The following is a 15,640-nucleotide window of genomic DNA, read 5'->3' as shown; positions in this document are numbered from 1 at the left end:
AGCTCTCTCCTTCAGATAACTCAAACTTCTGTCAAGTTGACATAAATCAAGCCAGCACCTTCCCCCCCCCCCCCCATGGGAGTCTGAGGGTAACCTAGCATCAGCCCTTAGTGAAGCGGCAGATACGGAAGCCTGGGGCGTCCCCAATTTAGAGTCCTCTAACCTTAGAGGCTTCCAGGTGACGTATGTGCAGATTTCGCCTTTCTGGTCATTATGCCAATGGCCTTGAGCCAAAGTCCTTCAAAAGCCCTCCGGATGGGTCAGGTCCTGGCTCCACAGATTGCCTTTGGCAAGCCCGGGTGTGAACGGCCCCTGCCTAAGCCGTCCTGTCCTCAGGAGAGAACCTCTGCCCAGGGTTTCCTTCCCTGGAAGACCCTGGTGTTTTCCAAGGAGGGAGTCCAGACTTGCTCGAGGCTTCTGACTTCTGCTTGGCTCCAGGTACAGGCCATGGAGGAGGGAAGGAAACAAGACCTTAGTTCTTCTGCACCTCGCAGCCAGTATGCCCTGCTCCCACAGCCCAGCTCTGGTGGTATCACCCCATACTTGTCAGTGAGCAAAATGCGGGGTGGAGGGGTGTCAGATTACATGGCTTAGTGATGGCGCAAACTCAGGTCCAAAGCCCGGGCTCTCTTCAAACAGCCAGGGGTGGGGGCCGGAAGGAGAGGTTGGGTGGTGTTGGGTACTGAAAGAAGGAAAGGTGGGCAGGGCCAGGTGAGAAGAGGAGAAAGCTGGCGCCTAGGAGACCTGGTGAAGAAAGTTGCGGGGAGGATGGCCGCAGGGGCCGGCATCTAAAAAAGAATGAGGGGCTCCGGGCGAGGTGCGTTGCGGATAGTGAAGATGGTGGTTATGGAACGGGTAGAGCAGGTGTGAGGCACAAGTCCCTCGAACTCTGGCAGGACAGGGAAAGGCTCCTGTGCTGTAGCTCAATGCCCGGGTGCAAGGCTCGCAACCGTGGCCGCAGCCTCTGGGTCCTAAGCGGCGCGCAGGTGAGGCCTGGCTGGGCGGGGCGGACCGCCCACGCTCCCGGCTAGGCTCCTCGCACTACACGTCTGTGTTGCCATGGCTACCGCCCCGGTGCTGCAGCCCCCATTTAATGAGAGGGGTTGATCACCCCCCCCCCCAGGCCATTCACAAACTCGGATCCCGCGGGACCGGAATGCGGGGTCCTGGATGGCTGGGGCCGCGTACCCCGTTCTCCCGGCTGCTTCCGGCCTGGTCCGGGCGGCGCGCGGGGGGAGGGCGGCCCGACGGGCGGGGGGTGGGGGGGGTGGAAGGAGCGGAGCCCGGGCCGGCCGACGCGGCTTTGTCTCCTTTGTTCCCAGTGGAGGCAGCGCCGCGGCGGGAGGGGCGGGCGGCGGGCGCAGTTTTTTCCGCCCCTCGGTCTCCGGGTAACAGCTGCGGCTCCGCCAGACCCACCTCCGAGAGGAGGGAAGGCCGCCGCGCGCAGATCCGAGTTAGCACGGAGCTGCGGGCGGACGCCTCGCCGCGCGCATCCCGCAGGAGGGTCGGGCGGTGAGTTGCGGGACTTGGGCAGGGAAGGCGGGGCGCCGGCGAGAGCCGCGCGCACCCGGGTGGGACGGCCCGAGGCCTCGATCCCGCTGGGCACGGGCAGCCAGAGTGGAGTGTGGTGGGCGGCTTCGGTCCTCAGAGTTGGGACCACACTCGCGCGCGCGAAGGCAAACTCTGGCGGCACCGCCTGTAACGCGATTGGGAGACAGAGGAGGTGGAGCTGCTCCTCCCGCGCCCCCTCCTCGCTGCCGCCACCGCTGCCGTCGGGACCGGCCGGCCCCTTCCCCGCCCTCCCTGGGCCACTGGTGGGGTCTTTGTCCCGTGGGCGCGGTGGAGGGAGGAGGGTTGAGGATGAGCCGAAGCAGGGAAGTGGAGACTTCCCCATAGGATAACAGACCCTTCAGGCTGAGACTGACAAAGGAGGACCACGAGCCTCTTAACACTGGGACTCTGTCTTGGCACCCACACACCCAGCCAGTGCATGATGAGCGCCTTAATTTATGGCGGGTGTCTTGTACCCTACTCAACATCCAGAAAGCAGGTGTGCAGTGTGCACCACTTCACTGTCAAAAAGTAACTCTTCCTTTTTAAGTGGTTACTGGGACAGGGGCGGGGTGTGGGTGGCAGTGCTCAGAAAGGGAAGGCCAGTTTTCTCCAACTCCCGGACAAGTGCAGATGTGGAAGGGCTGAATTTGTGAGTTCTCTTGGTTGTGAGAACAGCTGCAAGAAGGGGTTAGGTGGTGCTTGCCCTCTACAGAAGTCAGGCAATCAGTCTTGGGCCTTGCCTCAGGATTTCAGGGAGTGTGGGTTCTGAAGAGGCCTGTGGGGCAGGCCTGGGCACAGGCAGAGTTAGTTAGACTTTGGCGATGAGCCTGGACAGCCTGAGATGTGGGGTGTAGGGAGGAGATACTGGCAGTGCAAGTTAGGGACGTGAGGCTTGGCTCCAAATAAGCCCTAGTCCTGATCATTAATAAAACTGGGCCAATTCCTTGCCTTTTGAGAGGCCAGGAGGCCTGGAAGGCGGTGTGTGAGCTCCATATTACCCCTCCTGGGTAGAGAGACTGAAGCTCCTTGGCAGTGAAAGGGGGGCTCATTCCCCATGTAGGGAACCTGCTCTGCACTGGGTCTGCCGGTTGCCGGGGCCTTTTAATTAAAAGCGAGGACTCCGTGCCTTTAAAGAGCTCCTGTCTGGAGTGGGAGGATGGAACAGAAGAAAAACGATCTTGGGGTCTTGGGGCCCATTCGTGCCAGGTACCCTCCACTACATTAACTCGGCAGAGCAATCCATCCTCCCCTCCCACACTAATAGGCAATCTGAGTCTCAGAGCCCAAGGAAGAGCAGGATAGATAGGTCAGGCTGGTAGCTGGGTGTGTCCATTTCATCTACCACCACACTGGGTTACCTCCTCCCAAGCCTGGGAGGCCTAGGAAGGCTCCCCAGGGAGGTGATGGCAGGGCGTGGGAGGTAATGGGAGACCGAGGGAGTGGGCATTCCAAGCTGAGGGAACAGCTCTTGTGATGGCAGGGAGGGATGGAAGAACAGGCCTACAGTTTAGGCAGGAACGAGGGGCATGTATGGGGGAGGGTGTAGGGGAGAGGGTTTTGACCTTTCTCCAGCCTGAGGGTACCCCAAAATCCGGAGTGTGTGCACTCCACTTGTTTAAAGAAATTCCAGTGAGGTCCTCATAGATTGTAGGGACTAGAGACGCCTCTGTGGCGTGGGTTCAGGGACATCTGTGTGCTAGGGTAGAGGAGAGAACTGTCACTCTCTTTTGTCCTTCCCTGCCCGTGGTATGTAGCCCTATTGACCTCTGACCTGTGCGCTGAGCTTTTCTGAGCCCTCGCATTTCTCTGTCTGTTCTCCTCAACTTCAGTTTGGGGAGTGGCTTTGTTACTGCCCCTTGAGGCTGAGAAACTTTGGCATGCAGTAGGCACTGAGCAAATATTTACAAGCTAATGAAATAGCAAGTGCTGGTCTCACTGTGGGACCCTGTGCCCAAGGCCCATCTGTGCCCAAGGCCCATCTGTGGCCCAAGGTGGTGGCAGAGAGTTAGGCAGTAGCAGAGAGCCAGAGGTGGCTTCTGCTCTTCCAGAGGAAGAAACTCAGTCTCTCTATCCCTTGGAAACAAGGTGGGGGGCTTTTTAGTAGCCTGGCCTTACCACAGTCCTGGGCTTCTGGCTGGGTTCAAGACTTTCCCTGCAGCCTCTTCCCTCCCACCCCCTTGGGTGGCAAACAGAGGCAGCCTTGTTCCTGCTCCCATAGAGCTGCCCTGTTCTCTGCACACTAAAAATGGAAACCCCCAAGCTATTTTGGGAGCTGTGCCCAGCCAGGCGGTGGCCATGGCCCCCTGCTCCCACTGGGCTGTGACCACAGCGCCCTTGCTCACACCAGGCTGCTGGCCCTTCCTCTTAGCCTTGTGCCCAGCCAGCTTATGATAGGGCAGCCGCAGGAGCGCTTTGCGGAGGCCTCTGATACATGGGCCAATCCAGGGGCAAAGAAGGGAACTCTGGGAATCTTCCACATAGACAGCCTGGCAGCTAGGTGGAGGGAGGGCCTGGGCAGTGTGGCCTGGGCACAAGGAGGGGAAAGTGTTTCTCAGTGTAGAATAGTTTGTCCCATAACCAAACTCCATGCTCCTGCTTGAGGACCACTGGAGTATGGGAAAGGTAGCGTTGCCATAGTTACTTTGGTTTGGGATTTAGGAGCCTTAGTCTGCAAAGGAAGAAAGCAGGTACTCAAAAGTCTGGAGAGGTCCTAGGGTTGGTCCCGAGGCTGCAGGGTACAAGCAGGCTTGACCGCTTCCTCAGAGTCCCCAGCCCACCACTCATACTGCATTCTGGGTTCTGACTCTACAACCTGCAGGAGAGAACATTCCGGGAGATAGCCTACCTGCCACAGCTTTCTAGGACTTAGTGGTGGAGCCAGGGAGTGTGCGTGAGTCTGTATGTGCTGGAATCTAATGTGGGTGGTGTGTGTCTGTCTCTGGTGGGTGGGTCCGAGTGGCTGGGCAACGTCTGTAGGGGGCGGAGATTCGTATGACTCATCATGTGGTGTCTGAACATGGATAGTGTGCCCTAGGTGCCATGTTTATGTTTGCGTGTATGCGTCTACTGGGTGTGTAGGTTCCCGTCTGCATGCATTGCTGTGTATCTGGATGTGCAAGTGCTCCTGTGTTTGTGTGCAGTTGTATGCATTCAGGGTAGGTGGTATACATAGATCTTTGTGTGTGTGTGTGTGTGTGTGTGTGTGTGTACCTGTTTGGTTAGGGTGGCCTGTGGCTTGTGTGAATGGTTTAAAGCCTTGACAGGGCTGAACAGAGGAAGGGAAAGATGGGAAGAATACTGAGAAAGGACAGCGGTGCTGGGGGCCTGACTGGGCCCAGATGGCCATGGGGCTCCTTTCTAGTTGACCTTTCCCAGGCCCCTCGGGTGCCTGGCTCTGCTGCCCTCCCCCTCCTCGTGTGGGCTCTGAGGAGGCGTCCTCTATGGAATGTGTTTGGTGGCCGAGGGCCAAGCTGGGCTGGGCTCCACAGGCAGACTGGGTCGTGGGGAGGGGAGTCCAGGGCTCTCGGTGCCTGCAGCCCAGCCCCCAGTCTCATACTCTGTTTTCCCCCCTCCCCCCAATGGCTAGGTGACTCCTGCTCAGGTCATGTTGATATCTACTGATCCAGCCGGCCCTGCCAGGTGAGCCAAACTTCACCCCAGCGGGGAACAGTGTGACTCTCCCTGCAGCCCAGGGTCCCCAGTGTGGGGCCCTGTCTATTAGCCTTCATTCCCCACCAGCATGGCATGTTGGTCCTCTGGTTATCACCTTCTGGACTCCTGGCCTGCAAGCTCCTGCGTCCAATACTTTTCTTGCTTGTGTTGTTGTTTTGAGACAAGGTCTTTCTATGTGGTGGTCCTGGAACTTGCCATGTGGACCAGGCTGGTCTCGAACTCACAGAGATACACTTGCTCTGCCTCCCAAGTGATGGGATCAAAGGTGTGCATCCTGCACCTAACTCTTGCTTCATGCAGGTGGTCTATAAGACTTCCTAATCCTACCCAGGAATTCATTGTCCAAATAGAGGGGGCCCTTGCCCTCCTCTGAGACCTTGTCACCCCACTTGACTCAGAGAGCAGGGTTTAGAAGGAACAAGATTGAGTGTGGAGCTAGGGTGGAGTATGGGCAGGTACAGGTCCCCTGAGAGCAGAGAGCCTACAGGGAAGGGGTGAGGTTGAAGAGCCCAAGGGCTGTCTCTCCTGTGTCTGCCGGGGAGCTGTAGATCTGGGATAACCCCGGGCATCTGGGCCTAGTGAATACTAGGACTCTCTGAGTAGCCCAGGTTAGAGGAGCATTTTGGCCATCAGTGCCACAGTCCTGTCCCTTCGCAGTGGCTTCCGAGTACCTTGCTGGCCATTTGAGTCTTGCCCAACCCTTCTCTCTGCCAGGTGACCATGTCTGTCCTCGGCACAGTTCTTCTCCAGGTGTTCTGGGCTGGGTGTGTCGTCACCCTGCAGTCCCCTCTGCCAGCTGCGTTCACTGCCAATGGCACGCATCTACAACACTTGGCAAGGGACCCCACCACAGGCACTCTCTATGTAGGGGCCACCAACGTCCTGTACCAGCTGAGCCCTGGGCTGCAGCTGGAAGCCGTGGTGTCCACAGGCCCTGTGAATGATAGCCGGGATTGCCTGCCACCTGTCATACCTGATGAGTGTCCCCAAGCCCAGCCTACTAACAACCCTAACCAGCTGCTCCTGGTGAGCCCAGAGGCTCTGGTGGTGTGTGGGAGCGTTCACCAGGGCATCTGTGAGCTACGGAGGCTGGGACATATCAGGCAGCTGCTGCTACGGCCAGAGCGACCTGGGGACACCCAGTATGTGGCTGCAAATGACCCTGCAGTCAGCACAGTGGGACTGGTGGCCCAGGGATTGGCAGGGGAGCCCCTCCTGTTTGTGGGCCGGGGGTACACCAGCAGGGGCGTAGGGGGTGGGATTCCTCCCATTACAACCCGAGCCTTGCGACCACCAGACCCCCAAGCTGCCTTCTCTTATGAAGAAACAGCCAAGCTGGCAGTGGGCCGCCTCTCCGAGTACAGCCACCACTTCGTGAGTGCCTTTGTACGTGGGGCCAGTGCCTACTTCCTGTTCTTGAGGCGAGACCTGAAGGCCCCTTCTAGAGCTTTCCGTGCCTATGTGTCCCGAGTGTGCCTTCAGGACCAACATTACTACTCTTACGTGGAACTGCCCCTGGCCTGCCAGGGCGGTCGCTACGGTCTTATCCAGGCTGCAGCTGTAGCCACATCCCAGGAGGTGGCCCGTGGGGAAGTACTCTTCGCAGCTTTCTCCTCGGTGGCTCCTCCCACTGTGGATTGGCCGCTGTCAGCGTCTTCTGGGGCATCTGGAACCTCTGTACTCTGTGCCTTCCCCCTGGATGAGATAGACCAGCTTGCTAATCATACTCGAGATGCCTGTTACACCCGGGAAGGCCGTGCTGAGAACGGGACCAAGGTCGCTGACATTGCATATGATGTCCTTTCAGACTGTGCACAACTACCAGTGGTGAGTTAGGCACTGGCCGCCAGGCACCTGCCCAGAAAGTCTGGGGAGCTGGGAGTAAGTAGGGTGGCTCTCATGACAGGTGTTAGGTGCTTTCTTTAGACCTAAGCAAGAAGAAGCCTCTAGGCAGGGAGCAGTACAGGTGTGGGCTTGAGTCAGGTTGCTAAAGAAGTGACTTGGGGGACTAGAGATGGCTCAGTGGTTAAGAGCACTGAGTGCTCTTCCAGAAGTCCTGAGTTCAGTTTCCAGCAACCACTGGTGGCTCACAACCATCTGTAATGGGATTTGATGTCCTCTTCTGTTGTGTCTGAAGACAGTGACAGTGCACTCATTTATAAAATAAGTAAGTCTATAATAAAAAGAAGTGACTTCATAGAAGTCAGCTAAGAGAGTGTTTGGGGCTCTAGGGTAATAAGGGTCGAATGTAGGAGTGAGCATTAGAGCAAAAGAAAAAGGTAAGGATGGCATTCGGCTCAAGCCTAGGAGGGCCCAGAGATGGCCCAGGGTTCACTGGGTCAGTGGTACAGAGGGTCCAGGCAAGTGGGCTGGGAACGGAGCAGGAGCTGAGCTCTGAGGCCTTTAGGGCAGGGCTCAGGAGAAAGCATTAAGTGGAGCTGCTGGAGGAATTAGCTTCCAGAAAGGGGATGGCAGAAGACGGGGCCAGAGACAAGGTGGGGGCGAAAGAGGAGATGGTACCACTGGAAACTCGGGATGGGAGTGCACTGAGGAAAGGGCTGAGAAGCAGGCCGCAGGAACATCCTGCGAAGGGAGGTCCGTCAGGACGGCTGGCAAAGACCGGGGCCGGGAGCGTGGCTATGTCGGGAGATTATCCAGGCAGGGTCTCAGTGATGCTTTTTGCTACCCGTAGGACACCCCGGATGCTTTTCCGTGTGGCTCGGACCACACACCCAGTCCCATGGTCAGCTGTGTCCCTTTGGAAGCCACACCAATTCTGGAGCTGCCAGGGGTTCAGCTAACAGCTGTGGCTGTCACCGTGGAGGACGGACATACTATTGCCTTCCTGGGTGACAGTCAAGGACAGTTGCATAGGGTATGCCCTTAGGAAGTTCTGAGGCTGGGAGGTGCGACATGTGACATGTTACTTGTCACCCAGCTGTCTGTGCCACTCCTCCGAGGGTTGGGTGGTATTTACTTGTGATTCCCCTCATGTACATATAAACCTTACCCAAGGCTGGTTGCAATAACCTGTCTTGCCTGGAATACATCTGGACCACCAGGCTGTTCTCAAACTCACAGAAATCTGCTTCTCTCTGCCTCCAGAGTACAAGTATTAAAGACTGCCTCCCCCCACCTGTCCAAAGAGAAAGTTCTTATTTGTAAATTGTTTCAGTTCTAAGTGGAGGAAGGTCTTGAGTTTGTGGCTTTGGGCTTGGTGCCAGGCCTGTGGCCTTTCATCTTAGGTCTACTTAGGCCCTGGGAGGAGTGTTGCCCCGTACTCCAGACAGAGCATCCAGCCGGGGTCTCCTGTGAACAGAGATCTTACCTTTGATGGTACCTTTGAGCATCTCTACGTAGCAACTCAGACTACTGTAAGTCCTGGGCACAGGCCGGGGGTGACTGCTGGGAGGGGTCTCTGGGCAGGCACTGGCTTTCGGATTGCCAGCCTCAGGTCCTCTTTGCTGTCACAGCTTGTGAAGGTTCCAGTGGCCCCTTGTGCTCAGCACCTGGACTGTGACTCTTGCCTTGCTCACAGGGACCCGTATTGCGGATGGTGTGTGCTCCTGGGCAGGTTAGTGTTCTACCAAATCCCCGACCTGGGCTTGTGCCTCCATAACGACCTTATACACACATGATTCTTGACCTCGACCATTGACACCCAGCCCCTTATCCCCTGCTCAGGGCATAGCAGCCACAAGAGCCTGGTATCAACTCCAGGTGAGGGCTGTGACCAGGATGGCCTCGGGACGAGAGATGTCTCTGCTCTGTGAGATCTCGGTGACTGCCCCAGGGTCACAGTCACATGCTGGTTCTTCTTAGGTGTAGTCGCCGGTCGGAGTGCACAAGGGCCCAGGGCTCAGAGCAGTGGCTGTGGAGCTTCCAGTCAGAACGGAGCTGTCTTCGAGTGGTGGCCGTGAGCCCTGCCAACATCAGTCGGGAAGAGAAGAGGGAGGTGAGTGACCAGAGTGGGAGGGGCCCCAGCGGGGAGAGCTGTGGAGATGGATGGAGACCTTGGATTTTGTGTCATTGCATCAAATACCACACGTCCTTGCTCAGCCATTTCTCTTGGGCCTTGGATTTCTCTGTTATCAGTCAAGGCCAGGGGGTGTTTGTGAGGGATGCCAGCGCCAGCCTGTACTTGAAGCCCACTACGCAATGGTGCCCAAAGTGTGCCCTTGGTTTTCTCGGTAGGTTTTCCTGTCGGTGCCAGGTCTGCCATCTCTCTGGCCCGGGGAGTCATATTTCTGCTACTTTGGAGACCGACAGAGCCCTGCTCTGCTGACCAGTTCTGGTGTGATGTGTCCCTCCCCAGACCCTAGTGAGGCCCCAGTGCTGCAGAGAGGAGCCGGTGGGTGAGAGAAGGGGCCAGCCCTGGACCCGGGGGCCCCACCCTGCTTCCATCTTGCTCTAAGAGGTCTCACTGGGATGAGAAATGACTCCAGAAGTAGTCCTGGATATGCTCCGAGTCCCCTTACTGGCTCCAGGACCCTAGTCGCCGGCCTATTCCATGTGGGTCCCCAGCCCTTCCCACTCCTCAGTTCTGGTGCTCTCCCTCATTTTGCAGACCATATCTCTGTGAATGTGGAGCTCAGGTTTGGGGCTGTGGTGATCGCCAGCACCTCCCTCTCCTTCTATGACTGCATGGCGGTTACTGAGTTTTCCCCGTCTGCACCGTGAGTTCCTTATCTTTCCTGTCCTCGATTCTGGGCTCCCTTACAGCGGTCTCTGTTTCTTGACTGACTGACTGCACTGTGCGCAGGTGCCGGGCCTGTGTGAGCAGCCGCTGGGGCTGTAACTGGTGTGTGTGGCAGCAGCTGTGCACGCACAAGGCCTCATGTGACGCTGGGCCTATGGTGGCAAGCCAACAGGTTAGCTGGTCTCTGGGATGAGGCATGTTGAGGGTGGAGCTGTGGGTTCCCAGGGTGAGGGTTTTCTAATGGCCTGGATCTGTGTGCCTGCCAGCCTCCTGTGAAGCTCTGTCCTGAGCACCCCAGCTGCTGTGTGACAGATTCACTGGAGAATGGTGGCTTGTCCATCCCATCTGTTTTGGGGAGGACATTTAAGCTAAGAGGCAAGAGGTGTGGCTTGGTTCCTCACCTCAGCACAGACCCCCAGAGCCTGCCCTCTGTGTTTCTGCTTTAGAGAATTAACGGGATGTTTTTGTTTCTCTTTCCTTGGTCTTTTTCCCTGTTAACATACCCTTGCCTGCTGCCCTGCCCTTGCCTGCTGAGTGGCCTTCCTGTCTGTCTTGGCCTTCCCCTTCAGAGCCCACTCCTCCCCCTAATCCCTCCTTCAAGGGATGCACTCACCCCTTTCCCACCCACAGTCCCCAAAGCCACAGTCACTCCTACTCCCAACAGCTTCCCAGTAGAGCCTAGGGCTCCCTCCACAGCCTCAGATGTCCTACCCGGAGCCAAGCCATCCCGGCTCAGCCTCTGGGGCCCGTGGGCAGGTCCTGGCCCCATACTTTCCCCTACTTCCACAGAATTACCTTTCCATGAGAAGCCCCTCCCTCCCAACCTCCCTACCATACCTGGAACCACTGTCCCCGCCCCCACTGGCTTGGAACCATTGACCACACCTGAGGACCTCTTGGCCTCCTACCCATTCCCCTCAGATGCAGCCGCAGTGTCCCCTGCAGAGCCTGGCCCTGAGGCTCTGCCTTCCACCGTGGCTCTGGACCAGCCCCCTGGCACTGCTCCAGACACCACTTTCCCAGGGGCCACTGGCTCCATGAAGCCCGTTCTGGATTGGCTCACCAAAGGAGGCGGCGAGCTGCCCGAGGCGGATGAGTGGATGGGGGGTGACACGCCCGCCTTCTCCACTTCCACACTCCTCTCAGGTGATGGAGACTCAGCAGAGCACGAGGGCCCTCCTGCCCCCCTCATCCTCCTGTCCAGCCTCGACTACCAGTACGACACCCCCGGGCTCTGGGAGCTGGTGAGGTCCAGCCCAGGAAGGAGGCCTCGGGAGGGGAGGGGAAGACACAGCCATTCGCTCGCCCTGGGAGTCTCCTTTGGGGGGGGGTGAGGATAGAGCATTGCCATGGAGCCAAGCAAGGTAGCGGAGGATTGAGGTGGTCAGGGTGGGGGCCACAGACTGCCTCACCCTTGGTGCCTGCAGGGAGAGGCGAATCAGAGGGTGAGCTCCTGCCCCTGTGTGGAGACTGTCCAGGGCTCCTTGCTGATACCTGTCCATGTGGAACGCCAAGTCCAGCTTCGAGGCCGGAACCTGTGGCTCTTCCAGGTGTGTCTGCCTTTCCAGCGAACAGCTTGCCCTTCAAGCTGCTTGGCCACTTGACAGAGTCTACCCAAGTCATAGGAAGCAGGAGGAAGACATCGTCAGCCCTAGCTTTCCTGTCCTACTTGGGCTGTACTGTACTGTGGCCCACAGGGCCCAGCTTCTCAGAGTTCCTGAACAGCATGTCCTCTGTCCCCAGGATGGCCCAAGGAGCAGTGAGTGCGTGCTAGAGCTGGAGGGTCTCGAGGTGGCCGTGGAGGCCCAGGTGGAGTGTGAACCACCTCCAGACACCTGGTGCCACGTAAAGTGCCAACAGCACCAGGTATGGACCGTGGGTGGGCATAAACACTGGCCACAGGCCGGGTTCTTAGCCTCAGCTCTATGAACTTGTCACAGGCCAAGCTTTGATGCTGGACAGTAGATGGGCACCCCCACTGGGCCATATGCCTCGTGGGGTCCCTGTCTCTCATCGGGGGTTTCTGTATTCCAGTTCTATCGCTGATCTCCTGCCCTTTCGCCCTAGGATCCCTGAGTTCCAATTCTGACCCGAGACTCTGCTCCCTTAACTAGTCACTTTGGTCTTTTCTCTGAGCCACACCCCAGGCCTGGCCCAAACTCTAGACTCTGACTTCACTCCTGTTCCTCCAGTTCAGCTATGAAGCTCTGAAGCCAGAACTGCAGGTGGGGCTGTTCCTGCGATGGGCGGGTGGTCTGCGCGTGGACAGTGCCGATGGGCTGCATGGTAAGCCGCCTAGGGCAGGGCAGGCTGGCGGTATCCGGGCTCCACTGGGCCTCTGTGTTACAGCTCATCCCTGCTGTCTCTAGTGGTGTTATATGACTGCTCTGTGGGACATGGGGACTGCAGCCGCTGCCAAACTGCCATGCCTCAGTACGACTGTGTGTGGTGCGAGGGGGAGCGTCCGCGTTGTGTAGCCCGGGAAGCCTGTAACGAAGCGGAGACTGTGGCCACTCAGTGTCCCGCACCTCTCATTCACTCGGTATGTCGGGGTGCTGGCGCGTCCCCGCTCTTCCCCACTGCTGCTCTTAGAGGGAGGATGTCCGTGGGTACCGTGTATGCACGGAACTCAAAATAGGAGACTGGGGCTGCCTCAGAGCCCAGAGGTTGACAGGTAAGTAGAGGTGAAGGTTCTTGTCCTGGACCAGGTGGAGCCACTGACTGGACCTGTAGACGGAGGCACCCGAGTCACTATCAGGGGCTCCAATCTGGGCCAACACGTGCAGGATGTCCTGGACATGGTCAGAGTGGCTGGAGTGCCCTGTGCTGTGGATGTTGGGGAGTACGATGTCTCTAACAGGTAGGCTGGCTGGGCGCAACCTCTGAGGGTTCTGTGGCTGCATGGCTTCCTGTTCGAACCGCCTTCCTCCGCATGTCTGCCTGCCTTTCTCCCGTCTTTGATTATGGTGTCAGCGCCTTAGTGCCGGGTTACCGTGGCCTGGAACTCTGGCTTCCTGTGTATACCTGCAGAACCTTGGCTCAGGCTGGTTGGGGATCATTTTAGTCTGTCAGGCAGGATCACTGCCTGGAGCTTGCTGGGGGCTCTTCTGAGATGTACTTCCTCTCTACTACCTCTCCAAGGCCTGCCCTGACTGGGCTCTCAGGAGGCTGTGGTGGCACACCTCCAGAGTGCCTGGGGGAGTGTAGGACATCCCCCAGGAGCTGATCATAAGCAGTAGGACCCAAACATGGCACAACATCAGGGTAACCCCTCTCTGCCTTCAGAACTGCTGCAGAGCCCCATAATTCATATTTTAAACAGGGGTTACTTTGCGGGAGTATGCCCGTTTCCTCCAGCTGGTAACTGAGGACTTCCAGATCCTCCACACTATTAATATTTCTAGAACCGTCAGACTTAGGTAACTTATGAAGTGATTCATGGAGTGTAAAATGTGTTATGGCTGGGCCTCCCCGGCTACTTCACACCACTTGTTCTGTTTTGCCAGTGTTTGTATGACCGTGACAATGTTAACCACTGTAGACTTAACATTCTGGAAGTTCCTATGCCCCAGGCTTCTGTTTTCTGGCTAAGAAACAGCCTTTCCTTCAACTGCTCATGTCCGCCCCCTTTCTGACTAGAGGCTTTTAGGGATCTTTTGTTGAGGATCAGATCAAGTTCCCATCACTTTGCAAGTGGGTGCTGACCACACGGTGGTAGGGAAGACTTGGGGGTGGCTAGTGAGGCTCTCTTACGCTCCTCTGCCCTCCAGGGCTCCTTTGTGAACCCGAGTCACATCAAGGAAACACACTCATTGCTAGAGGGTGTGCCTGAATGTCTGACCCAGGAGCGTCGCTTCTCTGATGCTAAGGCTTGCTTTCAAAGCTAGAGGGAGGTGGGGAGGGCAGACACCCGACAGTGTGGCAGGCAGAGGCTCTGCCAGGTCACTTGAAGGGGTACCTGTGCAGCCTGGTAATTGCTGTGCCTGCCTGTCTTGTGCCTACAGTCTCGTGTGCATCACTGGATCCAGCGGGGAGGAGGTGACTGGCGCTGTGGCTGTGGAGGTGCCTGGAAGAGGACACGGTGTCTCAGAGTTCAGCTTTGCCTATCAGGTGCCTGAATGCTAAACCACTCTAGCTGCCAGTCGGCCTCTCCCTCTGTGGGTGTCTCGGCCTGTTTGGTTTTGGCTTCATGAGACTTCCCATCCGGAGGCTCCCTTATTTGTCTGAGGTGCTTCTGTCATCCTGATTTTTGTTGTTGTTGTCTGTCTTTCCCCATCTTCTTTCCCATAGGATCCGAAAGTAAACTCCATCTTCCCAGCCCGCGGCCCCAGAGCTGGAGGCACCCGCCTCACCCTGCATGGCTCTAAGCTGCTGACTGGACGGCTAGAGGACATTCGTGTGGTAGTTGGAGACCAGCCTTGCCACTTGTAAGGGCTCCTTGCTTGTTCTACAAAATCCACACACTGCAGGGAGGAGATGGGATGCTGGGGAAAGCCAGTGTGGAGTGGGTTAAGTCTGCCCCACGAGGAGGTTCTAGCCAGCTTTCCAGAAACCTGGGCTGTGGTAGAGTACAGCTTTCAGAGTTGCACAGTAGAGACTTCATGGGGTGAGGAACCTGAGTGAGCCCAGATTGAGTGGGCGCCTCACTCCTGGATCTGGCCTATCTTCTACCTTACCCCAGGCTCCTGGAGCAGCAGTCTGAGCAGCTACACTGTGAGACCGGCCCATATCCTGTGCCTGCCGAGCTTCCAGTGACTGTCTTGTTTGGGGCCACTGAGCGGAGGCTTCAGCACGGCCAATTCAAGTATACATCAGACCCCAACATCACCTCAGTGGGCCCCTCCAAGAGCTTCTTCAGGTGTGGGGCCCAAAGCATGTCTGGAAGTTCTTTGCAGTTCTCAGAATAGGAGAGGGTGGGGTTCTGGGAATGGAGTTCTTATGAACTCCTTACTGTTGACAGAATGGGTCGTGAATGAACCAGTTTAGGGTTGTGACTGAGCTGGCTGGGTCTGGGCTGTGCAAGTCATGAATGGCTCCTGGGCTGTGTTTCAGTGGAGGACGCGAGATATGGGTCCGTGGCCAGAATCTGGATGTGGTACAGATGCCAAGAATCCGAGTGACTGTGGTCCCAAGAGTGCTACAGCATGGCCAGGGGCTTGGACAGAAGCACCACGTGGTCCCTGAGAAAGTATGTGACTCCAGAGCCATCATCCAATAGCATTACCCATGAGCCTCTCCTGCTTGCACCAGGCTGGCGTCTCTCCCCTCACCCACGGGCCGCCACGGGTAGTTGGTACCAAAGGAGGCACTTCCCACCTGTGCTCAGCCTCACGGCTCTCTCGCGCAAGGTGCCTCGGCTGATCTCCTCTTGTCTTCTCTGCAGTTTGAGGAGCCCTGCCTTGTGAACTCCTCTCACCTCCTCCTGTGCCGCACACCTGCCCTCCCCGGCCCACCCCAGGACCCTGGGGTCCAGGTGGAGTTTGTCCTTGACAACATGGTCTTTGACTTTGCTACACTGAGCCCCACACCCTTCTCCTACGAGGCTGATCCCACCCTGCGTTCCCTCAACCCCGAGGATCCCACCACACCGTTCCGGCACAAGCCAGGGAGTGTGTTCTCTGTGGAGGTAATACACCTTCTTGGGCTTTTCTATAGAACAGTATGCGTACGCTGGAGAGGTCAGGGTTGAAAGAGCAAGCTGAGAGAATCGGAAGT

At 57.3% G+C, this 15,640-nt stretch overlaps 1 protein-coding gene across 2 annotated transcripts in view; it reads left to right on the top strand.

Annotated features, from left to right (window-relative positions):
* The first annotated feature begins 77 nt into the window (after nt 1-77).
* Plxnb1 (plexin B1) overlaps nt 78-15,640 on the top strand; it is a 32,875-nt gene continuing 17,312 nt past the window's right edge. Inside the window, exons 1-21 of one of the 2 annotated variants that reach the window (XM_052187177.1) lie at nt 78-438; nt 5,141-5,193; nt 5,941-7,053; nt 7,919-8,101; nt 8,472-8,600; nt 8,700-8,800; nt 9,049-9,181; nt 9,421-9,577; nt 9,794-9,902; nt 9,989-10,097; nt 10,495-11,169; nt 11,353-11,475; nt 11,669-11,791; nt 12,118-12,211; nt 12,295-12,467; nt 12,634-12,785; nt 13,930-14,035; nt 14,216-14,352; nt 14,607-14,783; nt 14,978-15,113; nt 15,309-15,551. In XM_052187177.1, the coding sequence (XP_052043137.1) occupies nt 5,947-7,053; nt 7,919-8,101; nt 8,472-8,600; nt 8,700-8,800; nt 9,049-9,181; nt 9,421-9,577; nt 9,794-9,902; nt 9,989-10,097; nt 10,495-11,169; nt 11,353-11,475; nt 11,669-11,791; nt 12,118-12,211; nt 12,295-12,467; nt 12,634-12,785; nt 13,930-14,035; nt 14,216-14,352; nt 14,607-14,783; nt 14,978-15,113; nt 15,309-15,551 (4,167 nt within the window). In that variant the 5' untranslated portion in view covers nt 78-438; nt 5,141-5,193; nt 5,941-5,946. Of the gene's footprint in view, nt 439-1,427; nt 1,513-5,140; nt 5,194-5,940; nt 7,054-7,918; nt 8,102-8,471; nt 8,601-8,699; nt 8,801-9,048; nt 9,182-9,420; nt 9,578-9,793; nt 9,903-9,988; nt 10,098-10,494; nt 11,170-11,352; nt 11,476-11,668; nt 11,792-12,117; nt 12,212-12,294; nt 12,468-12,633; nt 12,786-13,929; nt 14,036-14,215; nt 14,353-14,606; nt 14,784-14,977; nt 15,114-15,308; nt 15,552-15,640 lie in introns of those variants that run through there. The other variant, XM_052187178.1, reaches the window with a different exon arrangement.

This window comes from Apodemus sylvaticus, chromosome 7, assembly GCF_947179515.1.
Source record: "Apodemus sylvaticus chromosome 7, mApoSyl1.1, whole genome shotgun sequence".
Taxonomy (NCBI): domain Eukaryota; kingdom Metazoa; phylum Chordata; class Mammalia; order Rodentia; family Muridae; genus Apodemus; species Apodemus sylvaticus.
The sequence above is the reverse complement of the archived record's forward strand: the minus strand, read 5'-3'. Positions and strand labels throughout refer to the sequence as shown.